Source organism: Suricata suricatta, chromosome 4, assembly GCF_006229205.1.
Source record: "Suricata suricatta isolate VVHF042 chromosome 4, meerkat_22Aug2017_6uvM2_HiC, whole genome shotgun sequence".
NCBI lineage: Eukaryota > Metazoa > Chordata > Mammalia > Carnivora > Herpestidae > Suricata > Suricata suricatta.
Genome location: NC_043703.1, coordinates 109,307,496 through 109,322,223, shown reverse-complemented (window position 1 = coordinate 109,322,223; position 14,728 = coordinate 109,307,496). Strand labels below are relative to the sequence as shown.

General features: G+C 39.0%; 1 protein-coding gene across 1 annotated transcript in view; it reads left to right on the top strand.

The window, feature by feature from the left end:
• Positions 1-978: 978 nt before the first annotated feature.
• The window catches only part of RAB1A (RAB1A, member RAS oncogene family), a 27,094-nt gene continuing 13,344 nt past the window's right edge, over positions 979-14,728 (top strand). The window contains exon 1 of the mRNA XM_029937486.1: positions 979-1,230. Within this exon, the coding sequence (XP_029793346.1) occupies positions 1,208-1,230 (23 nt within the window). The 5' untranslated portion in view covers positions 979-1,207. The remainder of the gene's footprint in view (positions 1,231-14,728) is intronic.

Sequence of the window (14,728 nt, the reverse complement as noted above, 5' to 3'; positions counted from 1 at the left end):
CTGAAGCCTTGGACTAGGGCAGTAAGACCTTGAATTTCTGGCTGACTTTGGGCTGCATCGCGTCCACAAAAAGTGGAACCATTGAAAATTGTGGGTTCATGATGGAACTGCTGTTTTAGGAAGACAAATCTGGCTGTGTGCGCAAATGGTTTGGGACAGAGAAGAGGCAGAGGCAGTCCACTTGGAGGCTACTGTAATATCCAGGCTACGGTGATCAGAGCTGGGGTGTAAAGGAAATGGTAAGAAATGAAAAACGAAAATAGTAGTAGTGTCTGAAACCAACCCTAGACGATGACCAGACCCAGTAAAGTTGGGTGAATGAGGAAGTGAACTTAAAGAACGGTCCGTAGTTGTGATCAGAGGCCCCTCAACTCTTCTTCCGTCCTTAGCGCGGAGGTCCTGGGATCAGCTGGAAAGCTCCAGCTTCAGGCCGGTCAGGCCAGCAAAAGGCGCATAGGCGGAAGGACCGGCCAGGCGAGTCCTCCAGCCTGCCCGCCTTCGCTGCCTCCGCTCTGAAGCAGTCCCTCTAGTTCCTACGCCACTCTCCTCACCCTTGGGAGTCCCCAGATCACCCCCGACCCTCATCCTCCAGCAGTAGCCGACACCGCCCTCGGTCCCTCCCCTCCCCCTCCCCCTTGGGGCGCTGACTCGCCCGGCTGCCACGTCTCACTGATGACATCACCAGGGCCCGCTTGGTCTTAGCCAATCCGCTAGGGGGAGTCCGAGCGAAGTCCTAGCCAGCGAGTCACCGGGGCGGGGACCAAGGAGGGGCAAAGGGGGGGAGGTGAGAGAGTGGGGAATGGGGCGAGCGACAAGCTCCCATATACGCATGCGCCAGAGGCGCGGGGCCTAGCGGGAAGTTGAGTCCCAGTTGCCACACCGCACCGTCAGTCTCCAGCTCCGGCTGTGGTATTCAAACTCTCTTTCCCGGAGTGCCACGCGGTGCGGCCGCCCTCTGGGCTGTGTAAAGACCTCTCGGTCTAAGGCTTTCCTATTTCCTGGTTCGCCGGCGGCCATTTTGGGTGGAAGCGATAGCTGAGTGGCGGCGGCTGCTGATTGTGTTCTTAGGGGACGGAGTTGGGGAAGACGTTTGCTCTCCCGGAACAGCCTATCTCATTCCTCTCCCTCGATTACCCGTGGCGCAGAGAGTCAGGGCGGCGGCTGCAGCAGCAAGGGCGGCGGTGGCGGCGGCGGCAGCTGCAGTGACATGTCCAGCATGAATCCCGAATAGTGAGTGCAGGAGAGCACCGGTCGGCTGGGTCCGTGGGCCTGCTTGGAAAAGCTTAAGAGGGGCGAGGAGGACTGAGGCGGGAGTGAGGGCCTCAGCCAGGGTGAGGGGAGGGTGGTAAGGCAAGAGATGCTGGTGGCCCGGAGTCGGGCCCCATTGTCTGACGGAGGAGGGGCCGCTGGGGGGGAGGGGTCGGGCCGCAGGGGTGAGCCGCCCGGGCCTGGACTGGGTCGGGTTGGAGGCCCTGAGTGCCGGGCCGGTGCGGAGGAACAGTCTGTTGAGGGGGTTGGGGCGTTTGGGAGTCGGTGGTGGGGCGGTGAGAACGGGCAGTTTCTCGCAGAGGCAGTGACTTTTGAAGGAAGTCTTATTTTTAAGGGGAGCGGATAGGGTGGGAGAGCTCTCGTAGAGGGCACTGTCCTGACCCTGCGCCCGCGCTCTGCGGAGCTGTCAGAATCCTCAGGGTGGAAACCAGCTTTACTTGTAAATCTTGAGCTTGTTGGCTCTATCCTTTCACCCTCCCGGCCAGGTTGCAGGTAATATGGATGCTTTTCAGGACTGCGTGGGATTGAGGGGGAATGAGGAGAGGGTGTGAAGGTTTTAAATTTTTAGTGTTTTTTTTTTTTTTTAATGTTCTATCCTGGAGTTCTTCAAGAACTCACGAGGTCCATTGCCTTTGTTTTTTTTTTTTTTTTTTGAGGACACTAAAGTCATTTTGTGTAGGTCGAGGGGGAAAAAAACAGAACTAAGATGTAGGAACATTTTTCTGATGATATCAAACTAAAGGAAGACTGCTGTCAAGTTGAAAGAGAAACGAATGGGCTCTATGATCCGTAGGTTTTGGATTACCTACTTGAATGCTCGAAGATAGGGAATGAGGTTCCGTGACGTGTCATGAAAAGTTAATGCATTTCTTTTTCTTGCTTACTCAAGAAGTCATCACAGCATATGTGACACACCTGGCACCTTTCCTGGGAACTGGTGTTCACTTTTCTCCGGAAGACTTCGTTGGGCTCTCCGTAATGGCCCTTAAAAAAAAAATCCTCCTCGAATTTACATACATAAATTAATGAATGATTGGAGATTTAATTGCTGTTCCTCTTAAGCATCAGAAGGCTTTGAGGGGGAGAGAGGGATTTTTTTTTTTTTTAAGCAAAATCAGTACTTTAAAAGTTGACTTTATTTGCTGCTTTGGTTAGTTACAGCTAAGCAGTTCCCCTAAAAGGTCCACCCTTCAGTTTAGCTGACTGTCATGTGTGTGTCACGTGGTTCTTGCAAAATGACTTCAGGTTTTGTAATACAGTGGTTTGATGCTGAAATGTCCCCTTTTGCACTAAACAGAAGCCATACTATTTCATTAAAATTTTATGTACTTTAAGAAGTTGAGGATCGTGTTCCCGTAGTGCCATGTTTGCTATGTTGGCAGTTTTTAATTTCTTTATCAAAGACTCCTAGGACAAAGTTGGTTTTGCAGTTAGGGAGAGTTGAACTTGAGGTTCCTAATTTGGTGGTTTTCCTGGCAACAATCAAGTACATGGATTTGCCACTTCATGGGGATTCTGTTCGGGGAGTTTCTTCTATTTGCTACATATATTTAGTATTATGAATAGATTTTGAAGATTAGTTGAACAGAACCATGACAAAGTATTTAGCGTCTGAATTTGTTTCTCCTTCTATAAGATAGGATAGTAGGAGTCAATATTCCTATCAGGGTAGTTAAGAGATTCAGGTGTATGCAAAAGAAGAGCCCTCCAGGTGCTGTGTGTCACTGTCGTGTGTGACATTCTAGTAGTGCTAGGATTCAGAAATGTAATCCTTACCCTTAAGGAGTTTATAATGGAATATAGAAAATAGTCTGGTAAATACCAGTAGAGCTCATTCCAGCTGTGCCGCATGGATAGGAGCAACAAGAGTTCAAAGGAGGGTGGAGGGTTGTGGTTGGCCAGTTGGGTTCAGGAAAAGTTTATAGAAAAGAGGCTTGTGAGGGAATTATTAGCAGTAGATTTAGAGAAACAGCAGGGAGTGGGGAGGATTTTCAAGGGGGAAAGAAGGAAAAGTGGTTAATAAATGGCAGTGATAGAAATTCTTAAGTGCCAAACCATTCGTTAGATCCATGACCTTAACAGAATCAGTCAAACCCAGAAATCATTTTTATACTTTTTCTGCTATTGAGTATGTCAGTACCTGGCCATTTATACATATATTCTAGACTGTGTCTAATAAAATAGGAGTTAGGAAAACCTTTAGAGGAGCATTGGTGAAAATTGTAGAGGAGGTGATGGATATTTTATTAGGGAAGGTCACAAGGGCAACCAGCAAGCAGATTTTTAACAATGTGACTTCAGCAGTTGTTTCTTGTTGTCTTTAATCAAGTTACCATCATAAAAGTAGTTACTGAAAAACTGAAAAATAGAGAAAACAAAAGAAATTCTTACAAGTCCATTTACTTTAATACCTGTTCTAAACTTTAAAATCTTATATTTTTTCTTAAATTAAAAGTTTTAATTGAGTGCCTTTCACAATTCTGATATCTTAACAGCTAACATAGCTGTTAGGTATAATATAGGTATAGGTATACATTATAACACATGTGTATTATACCCATATGCTGATGTGAAATGGTAGTATACTGGATAATGTTTAAAAATGCTCTCTAAATATTCCTCGCTTTTGGTTTATCATCTAATTGATTCCTTTTAGAAACTTTTAAAATCTGCTTCATGCGTGCTGCTGAATTTGGTAAAATGAAAATGGATTCTTGATAAAAGAAAAAGTTTGTTTCTTTCAGAAGAAACAGGATTTTAGATTATTGGTCGACATAAGATTACCCGTCGGTAGCTGTTTTATTGAATACTTTTACTTTATGATCTTTAAGTTGTAAGCTTGGTTTGGGAGGAGGAGAATAAGAAATAACAGCAGCCAAAGATTAAATTTTAAGCTGTCTCTTTAACTACTTTCTATGTTATTTGGCTAATATCGGAGAAATGACAACCCTGGGTTATCTTTATGGTAGAAATTAAGGGTAATGACTGACTTGTGAATTTCAAGTACAAACAAAAAGAAAAGGCAACTGGAAGTGGAATCCGAATAGTGGAAAAAGTAGGTGGAAAAGATCAGCTCTTTCTTTTTTCTGGAGATGTGAAGAAACATTTTCTGAGCTAGGTGGTGAAGCAGGCAGCGATTACTTCAGCACACTGGTTAAGAAATACTTAGCATTATTGTCATACCAGAAACATTTTTTCTAATCCATTAGCTTTTGGTGGATTTTTTAGTGTCAGGAAAATCATTTTGGCTACTTCATCTATAAGTGTTAAGAATAAAGTGTGTGTGCTTATGGATATACCAGTTAACTACAATAGGAAGGACTATAGTAGTCTACTTGGATCACCTGTAGTTCTTTAATGCAGAAAACTTTTATAGTAAATGTCTGGTTTTTGTTTTGTTAATATGGCTTAGGAGTGATGTTTTAGATCATGGCTCAGGATTTAATCAGTTTTTCAAACTTTGCTCTTCTAATAGAAGCCTAGTAGTAGACTTAAGGAACATTTACCTCTTTCTTTCTCTCTTTCTTTCCAGCATTTCCAGGACTGTCTTCTAACAGAGGAGTTTGAAAGTAAAAGAAACCAACTTTTTGTTGGTTGTCTTGATGAGTTTTGGGTGGTGTTGGTAGTGGTTTGAAAAGTTGAGAAAAGTTTAAAGAAGAAAAATGACCAGTATTCTCACCATCCAGAATATGCTTTCTTAATTTCTGTAGAGAATCAGCATATATGATTTTTGGGGGAGTGTTATTTTCTGGGAGCTATATAGAAATCTAATCTCTACAGAATGAATCTTAAGAGTTTTGTGTGAATACGTGATCTTGTTAAGTCATTTGAAAAGAACTGAAATATGGCATTAAAAATTTTTTCATAATTAAGTTAAAGTGAAAATTGTTGACAGTTTCTTACATATTCCAAATAAAAATTTTAAAGTTTAAAAAAATATTAAAAGATGCAAGAGCTTTAGAATCCAGTGTTCTCTTGAAAACCCTTCAGTTGACTTTTTAGTCTGTGAATATTCAGTCTATTTTATTCTGAGAGCAATCAGTAATTTATGTGTTACCATTTTGTTATATTCACAATCTACTAGCAGTCCTTGTGTTTTATTTCCTTGGCAACTTTTGACTATACGTTTATGATAGTTTTACTATTTGTCATTGTAGTAAAGTTTCATTTTTGATATTTAAGAATAAATAGCTTTTTTGGGTGATGTTATCTATTTGTGTCTCTAATATATGAAAATATTTAAGGTCAAGTAAAATGCTTTTTCAGGCTTCTGAGCTTTAAGGTTTGCTAAAAAATACTTTGAGTATTTTAAGATGAAAATAAACTAAGAATGGGTATAGGATGCCAATGCAGAAGGTATTTTAGATGTGTAACTTATCAGCTTTTTACCCCTGTCTGAGCTCAACTTTGGAGTTTTAGTAGAAGGGTTAGGCAAAATGCCTGCTCCCCCCCCTTTTTTTTTTAAATCTTTCAAGGAGAGAGGAATGGTCAGATTATTCCACTGTTTTCCTGTAGAAGGTGGAGATGAGATTGCTTTTTTGATGTCTAGAATAGTATTTTTTTTTTTTTTTGAGACAGAAAGACAGCATGAGCGGGGAGGGGCAGAGAGAGAGGGAGACACAGAATCCAAAGCAGGCTCCAGGCTCTGAGCTGTCAGCACAGAGCCCGACACGGGGCTCGAACCCACGAATGTGAGATCATGACCTGAGTCGAAGTCGGAGGCTTAACTGACTGAGCCACTCAGGCGCCCCTAGAATAGTATTTAGGGAAGAACACCTAGGTCTTGACTTTTCTTTGGAATTGCTCTGTGAGTATTTCAGATAATAAATAAAAGAGGAATGTGGGATGATACTTGGAAAAAAAATAATACGCCTGAGGAGTGAGAGCACAAGTGTTGGGTTTGTTGACCGACTTAAATATTTAAAGAAATGGAGTACAAAGGAGAAGTAGGAAACAAAGTTTTCTTTGGTAGTTTCATGACTTGTTGGTTCGTTTGCTCTGCTTTATTAATTCCATGGTTGTGATAGGTTCCGATTAAGTTTAAGCTGTTCCCTGTTTGTAGATTCCTAATTCTAACAGGTAGTGATCATGTAAGTGCCTTTGCTTATAAGGGGGGCCATTCTTTGGAAACATCAATTTTTTTTTAATAGTAGCTGCTATTTAATGAGTACTTACTGTGTGCTAGCTACTTGGCTTCAGGTCTTTACACAGGGCATTTTATGCAGTCTGCTTCAAACTGGTGAGCTTTACAAGTGAAACTGAATAAATTATGTAATTGAAATTTTCTGTGAACAGTGATAGATTCAACTTGCCTGAATATATTTCCTTTGAATAACAATAGTACTTAAATGGAATTATTTGTCTTTTTCACTCTACCTATAGGTATTTACCAATAACCTGATGTAGGGCAGTTTTTTAAAGTTTTTATTTTAATTCCAGTTAACGTATAGTGTTATAGTAGTTTCAGGAGTACAATATAGTAATTCAGCACTTCCACACATCACCTGATGCTCATCATGACAAATTCACTCCTTGATCCCCATAATTACTTAAGCGATAGCCCCATCACCCTCCCTTCTGGCAACCATCAGTTCTCTATAATCGAGAGCCCTGTTTCTTGATTTGGCTCTCTCATTTTTTTCCCTTTGCTTGTTTTGTTTCTTACATCCCAAATATGAGTGAAGTAAGGTATTTGTCTTTCTCTGACTTATTTTCCTTAGCATTATATGCTTTAGCTCCTTCTGTGTTGTTGCAAATGGCTAAGATTTTATTCTTTTTTATGCCTGAATAATATTCCATTGTGTATGTTTATTTACACCACATCTTTTTTGTCCACGGATCAATCGATGGAGACTTGGCTTGGCTCTGGTAAATAGTGTTGCTATTAAATATAGGGGTACATGTATTCCTTTGAATTCGTGTTCTTGTATTTTTTGGGTAGATATAGGGCAGTTTTTCTTAACCCATTTATGGTCATGTACTCCTAGGAGCATTTGATAAACTCTGTGGACCTGCTCCCTTTGTGCATACATGCTTAAAACATGCATGCTGTTTATACTCAAATTTAACTTAAAATGTGGTATTCTGAACTAGTTTTAAAATGTGAGATTTGTTTGGTCATGCTTTATTTTGATGAACTATTCTGTGCTTTTTTTGTTTGTTTTTTAAAATGCTACCTTTCTGTTTCTCATTAAGTTACTAATATATGAACTGTTTCCAAGAATCTTGAAACAGGCATGCTAAGTTCACAGAACATTAGTGTTCTCAAGAACAAAAGGTCATCTCTGTAGTATTTTTACTACCTCAGTAAAGGAGTAGCTAGGATAAAAGCCTAGCCAAGTATGATATAGTCTTAAGTGTTTGATGGAACTTATAAAGATAGTCATATAGCTAGGTTTATAAAAGAACATTTGAAGGAACTTTCTGAAATATACACTGGATAATCGTTTAGTGCTTTATTTGTAGATTGATGGCTAGCACCTGTCTTTATAAAGACCAGTTGGGTTCATCACTTACTAAAGCTAATGAAGTCTGAACTGTAAAATTTACCATGTTTTTTGAGCTAAGCTGACTTTATACTTACCAACACAAATGTTCTAAGTTAATTTAAGCAGTGAATCACACTTTTCTATATATTTGGTCAGGTCCTGTGTACTAGTTCATGATTTGACTCATTCTGATAGATTTTATGTAAAGTATGACTTAACGTTTTATCACCTGAGTATGTAAAATACATCACTGAATGAATATGGTGTGATAAAAAACAGCATTTGGAGTTACATACCCTAGGTTTAAGTTTAGACTGACACTTCCCTCTGCAAGTCATTTATGCATTTTAGCCTGTTTTCTTTACTATAAAATGTGATTAGTATCACTTCAGTTCTTAGTCTCAAAAGTAAACTGTACAGTGCTATGCAGATGTTATTTGACATGTATATTCTAATAAGCAATATTAGACTATATGTAAATGGTCAGTGGTTTCAATTTTAAAGCTTTTCTCACACATGATTACTCATCACACAATTAGTCTTTTTTGTCTACCTTAACAATTTTCTTAATACAGATTTTTAAAAAATCGTCCAGTAAATGCATACCTGTGTGTGTGTATACACACATTTGCGTGCGTGCGCACACACACACGGGTAATTTCAACCTTACAAGAAAGCTTGGTAAAGAAAACAGCCAGCCCTTTCCCTGTCATCAGTTAGAGTATGCTAGGAGTTGTGGGGAGGTGCGGGGGGGGGGGGGGGGGGGGGGGGGGGGGGGGGGGGGGGGGGGGGGGGGGGGGGGGGGGGGGGGTTGTTTTGTTGATTGTGAAAGATGGACTCTGCTCGCAGGTGCGTACTATTTTGTTAAGAAGATGACTCATGAGGGCACCTGTGTGGCTTGGTAGGTTAAGCGTTGGTTAAGTGTCCAGCTCTTGCTCTTGGCTCTGGTCATGATCTCTTTGTGGGATGGAGACCTGTGTTGGGTTCTGTGCTGGTGACATGGAGCCTGCTTGGGATTCTCTCTTTCTGTCAGCTCCTTGGTGGTCTAGTGGCTAGGATTCTCTCTCCCTCTCTCTCTTCCCCTCCCCCACTTGTGTTTTTTTTTTTTTTTTGCTTTTGCAAAATAAATTTTTTAAAAAACTATGGCTCATGCTCAAACATATAATTGGTATCACAATATTAGCACAGGTAAAATTTTGTGATACTTATAAAGAATAGAATGGCAGAATAGATGATGCAGAAGATTGAGAAAGGCCTGTGGTTTCTGTCATTAACAGGAAGTTTCAGGAAGTTTTACTTCTGTTTTATTTAGCTGAGAGTAACAGAGCACCAAGGAGGACTCTCCAGAACCCTCGATGCTAATCTTGGGATGTAGTCAGCAACTAACAATGTGAGTTGTCTCAATAGCCCAAAATTTTATTTATGCATATTGTTTTCCTTCAATCCTGTGAAGAAATAGTGTCCTAGTTTTACAGATGAGGAATCGGACAGAGAAGAGATTAATGGCTTGCCTATGGGCTTTCAGTAAGCAAAATTGGAATTTTAACTCAAGAGCCTGTGATTTCATAGTCCTAGTATGTGGTTTCCAACTTACTATGTGTGGTTAACTCTAGGAATTTAAAATTTGAGCCAGTTAATTAGGTGACTAACATTTTTGTGGTCAGTTTCTTTTAAAATTTATGATTAGAGAGATCATTTTAGAAATGTAAAAGGTTTGTGAAATACACATGAGGTATATATTATGGTCTTTGACTTTCTCCTCCACATCTTATGTTGGGTTGATATTTAAAGCCTTGTTAGGTTTAAAGTTAATTATTGTATCTGTTTTCAGTTTTTCTACCCTCATGACTATTCTTGAATGTTTATACTTGAGGCCCTAGAAGTCATGGATGTCTTTCTGTGAGTAAAGCAAGCAAAGCAGAGAACTGCCTTTCTTTTGCTGGAGAGAGCACACTTGCTGCAGACCATGATACTATGTTATGTGTTGTAGGCTTTAGGAGTTGTGGCTGGTGTGATCATAGTATTTAAACTGTTGGTAATTTTTAAACTTTGCTTTAGAATATACTAGTAAAATCCTGTAGTGTTTTGTCACCCATCATTTGAACAGAGGCTTTGGATAAATAGCTGTAAAATTTTTGTCAAAACTGTTAAAGGTTTTCATCAAGTTACCTGGCGGTTTGGAGAGAGAAAGGAAAAATAATAATGCCATTTTTGTGCTTCTGTAATGTGCCAGGTACTGTGCTACAGGTTTTAGAGGCATTATTTCTAAATCTGACAAGAAGCCTAATTGGGTGGTAGAGGGTGCTAATTGTATGTGGCTAGCATGTGGTGAAGCTTGAATTCAAATACAGGTCTTTCCAGCTCTAAAACCCATGCAGGTTTTGAAAGGTAGAAGTAGTACAGGATATTTACACCTCCTCCCTAGCATAATTTTCAGCAAATACTTGTTAGGTTGTAGACCATCTATTTACTTTTTTTTTTTGTCTTCTTGTATGACTTGCTGTGCTTCCTTTATAAGACTACCAAAGTTTCCTTCATTTTCAGAATTCCAACTCTGAAATTTTGGAACACTGTTCTGAACAGAGCTGAAATAGAACTTGGAAAAAATTAATTTATTGTCTCTAAATATCAAAGAAAAGTGTGTAGTTTTAGGAATAGCTTATGAGGACGGTGTTTTTAAAATTGCTTGGCTCTTTCATTAAATTTGGAAGAACGACTGTTATACTCAGATTCTTCATGATTACTTTGACTAACAGTACTTTTGTCCATAGCTGAAAACTTATTTTTTATTTATTGTTTTTAAGTTTATTTTGAGAAAGAGAACGAGCGAACATGGGATGGGCTGAGAGAGGGAGAGAATCCTAAGCAGGTAACCACCCAGTGCAGAACCCAATGCAGGGCTTGAATTCCTGAACCGTGAGATCGTGATCCAACTGAAACCAAGAGTCAGACCCAGGTGCCCCTATTTTGTTTTTTATTTAGTTTAATCTTCAGAGTAGTATGTGCTTTATAAACTTCAAACAATATGGAAATGTGAAGGGACTAAAAATTCTTACCTCTTTTCTCTAGTCTGATAGTCAATTTAGAATTGTTTTCTGTGGAGCATACTTAAAGTGAGTGAAGGGGACACCTGGGTAGTTCAGTGGTTGAGCATTGACTTTGGCTCAGGTTATGATCTCAGTCTTCATGGGTTCCAGTCCCACATGGAGCTCTCTGCTGTCAGCACAGAGCCTGCTTCAGATCTTGTTCCTCCCTTTCACTCTTTCCCTCCTCTGCTAAAGCACACATGTGCTCATTCTCTCCAAAATAAAGCATTTAAAAAAAAAAGTGAAGATGAAAAGTTGATATCAGACACAGTTAACTGCAGCCCCAAGTTTTTATTATAATCATTCCATACCCCAAAGTCTAATAGAATAGTGTATATTTTAATAGTGAATTAAAATTTGGCCACTGTGTCATAATATCAGTTATAATTTTGTGAGTTTAGGTTATTTTCAAGTATGACATTTATATAAAAAAGGTAAAATAACATGAGTCCTGTCATGTAAGGGAATTTGTTCTAGATGAAAAACACATTTACTTTCCCTTGAACTTTTTAAAATAGTAGGCATCTAGATTTTTTAAAGTGTTTTATTTATTTTTTGAGAGAGAGAGGAGACAGCGTGAGCAGGGGAGGGTCAGAGAGAGAGGGAGACACAATCTGAAGACAGGCTCCAGGCTCTGAGCTAGCTGTCAGCACAGAGCCTGACACGGGGCTCGAACCCACGAACCGTGAGATCCTGACCTGAGCTGAAGCCGGATGCTCAACTGACTGAGCTACCCAGGCACCCCTAAAATAGTAGGCATTTTCTAAGGTGACATGAAGGTTGTATTTTGGGAGTACTGTGTGGATGAAAACAACTTTACTTTATAGTCCATTGTTTTACTTTTGTCTTTTCTTCCTTGGTATGTGTTTCCAGAGGGTGGGATATTGAAAGTTATGTTAACTTTTGAATGACCTTTGTTTGATAATCTAAATTTTATTTCGTAAAAGAAAAATGTTTATTCTTACTTAATCCAAAAAAAATGACTTCATATACTGGTGGCTATATTGGGAATGTGCCAATGCTATCTTTACCTACTTGGAAATCAATTATGACAATAATGCTGAGTGAACTTGCAGAGGTATTAACTCTTTGGGAAAAAACCCTCCGATTATAAAACTTTTTCCTCTTCTCAAATAATTTGTTTTTTGGTTATAAGAAGTAATATGCACTTACAGACTGCAAAAAACCTAAAGAAAACATCAGTTGTAATCTTAAAATTTAGTAGTCTGTTTTCCCCCAAATCTTCTGTGTATGTGAACATTTTTAAAAAACAAAAATGGGAAATGAATTATACCAAACAAAATGTAATCTTTTTTCATAAGAGTGTTTCACATAGTCTTTAGAGATTTTAGAATTCCCAGTAGCATTTTATTTTATTTTTATTTTTTAATATTTATTTGAGAGAGAGAGAAAGAGAGAGACTGAGCATTAGTGGGGGAAGGGCAGAGAGTGAGGGAGACACTGAAACTGAAGCAGGCTCCAGGCTCTGAGCGCTTTGCACAGAGCCTGACATGCTGCTCAAACTCAGGAACAGCAAGATCATGACAAAGGCCAACAAAGTTGGATGCCTAACCAACTGAGCCACCCAGGCGCCCCTCCCAGTGGCATTTAAATTCAGACATAAGTGGATTCATCCTTTACTACATATTTTATGTAGGCAGTTTGGTAACTTCATGAGAAGGAAACTATTTTACCTAAGTAGAATTTTGAACCAAAGTTTGTTTTTGTAACTTGTTTAAAGTGTAATATTTCATGCTCTTACAATAGGGACTTTTTTAAAGATACAGAAAATTTTATGTTAGTGCTTACATCCAAGAATGGCAGAGGTATCAAGATTATGTTCAGATCATAAATAATGGAAATAGACAATTTCCAGTATTGCTGAAGGTAGACCATGAATTAACTTAGATAGCGAAGATAATTTTTTTTTACTCACTGTATTATCTTTGATGCTCCACCACCCAGTTGTTAAAGGCTATTAATTTCCCTGAATCTACCTCTTTTTATCCAGCCTTAACTGTGTCAGTTTTACCTGAACTGTTTATACTTTCTCACTGAGTTATCTCCTCTTTAAATTAAAATGTAATCTCTGCTCATGTTGATATAAATTCAAGCAGATCAAAAGAATTTTCTCTGATACTTGTGCCTTAAAAACAGCTCTTAGGTCTTTATTTTTTTATAGATTCCAGCATGATTTATGATTTGTTGATTTAACATGAGAAAACACAAAATATGTCTCTCTTATATTAAAAAAAAACAACCAGGAACTAGCTTTTCTCTTTCTTTAAAAACTATTTTTTAATGTTTATTTATTTTTGAGAGACAGAGTGTTAGCAGAGAAGGAACAGAGAGGGAGAAGCAGAATCCAAAGCAAGCTCCAAGCTGTCAGCAGAGAGCCTATTGCAGAGCCCAAACCCACAAGCCGTGATTTCATGACCTAAGCTGAAGTTGGACACATGATCGACTGAGCCATCCAGGTGCCCCAGGAGATAGCTGAATGTCCTCATACTTAGTGTTTTTACTTTATATTTTACTCCTTCCATCTTTATACTTATCCTATTTTTTTTTGTTATATTACTTTTTAATGTTTATTTCTGAAAGAGAGTGTGCGTGAGCTCGCGCAGGGGAGGGGCAGGGTGGGGGTGTACAGAAGTTATTAAGTGGGCTTTGTGCTGACAGCAGATAGCTCAATGCAGCGCTCAAACTCACAAACTGAGATAAAACCTGAAACCCGACACTTAACCAACTGAGCCATCCAAGCGCGCCCCTATGTCGTGGGTTTAAATTTAGATTTATGGAAGAGTTGTAAGAATTGTACAGTGAATTCCTATATACCCTTCACTTAGCTTCTCCTAATATTAACATCTAACATACCAAAGTACACTTATCAAAATTAAGAAATTAACATTGGTACATTATTAACTAAACTACAGACTTTTATTACAGTTTGTCCAGTTTTTCTGTTAAAGTCTGTTTTCTGTTGTAGAATCCAGTCCTGGCTACCATGTTGTATTTACTTGTTATACATGTTAGCCTCCTTCAGACTGAGTTTCTCAGTCCCGTGTTTTTCATGATCTTGACACTTAAGAATGCTGTTAGATATTTTGTAGAATATCCTTCAATTTGCATTTGTCTATGTTTTCTCATGATTAGACTCGGGTTATGGACTTTGGGAAGATATTGTAGAGGTGAAGCACTCTATTCATCACATCGTATCAGAGTACATGAAATCAGTGTGACTTATTACTGATGATACTCACCTTAATCAGTTAAAGTGTCTTTCTGATTCCTTCATTGTAAAGTTACTATATTTCCCTTTCCATACTCTTAGAAAGCATTCATTTAGAGCCCACACTCAACAGAAGGGAATTAAGTCCATCTCCTAGAAGGAGGAATATTCAAAGAATTTGTGGACAAAGTTAAGCCACCACAGTAATAAGTATTTGAGGGGATATACTTTTAGGCCATGTAAATATCTTGTTTCTCCTTAAAGTTTCACCCACAAATTTTGTAATTCATTGTTGGACCTTGCCTGCAGCAGTTATTAACTGTGGTGATCTGATGATTTTCTATTTCTCTTATTCCTTCTACATGTATTATTTGGACTCCAGTAAGGAAGATTGGTCTCCCACTTTATTTATTTACTAATTGATACCAGTATGAACTCATGGTCGTTTATTTTATTCGTTGGCCATAACCCAATACATGGTTTATTTTGTAGCTTAAGTTATTCTGCCTTAGCCAGTGAGAGAACTTTCAGGTTGGTTCCTGTGTCCTTTTAACATGCCATGTCCCCATCCATCTTTTTACCCCTAGTATTTTGCTTAAAATGTTGATCAAGGATGGCCATAGATCTTCTTTAGTTGTGTCTCACAATGAAAGAGA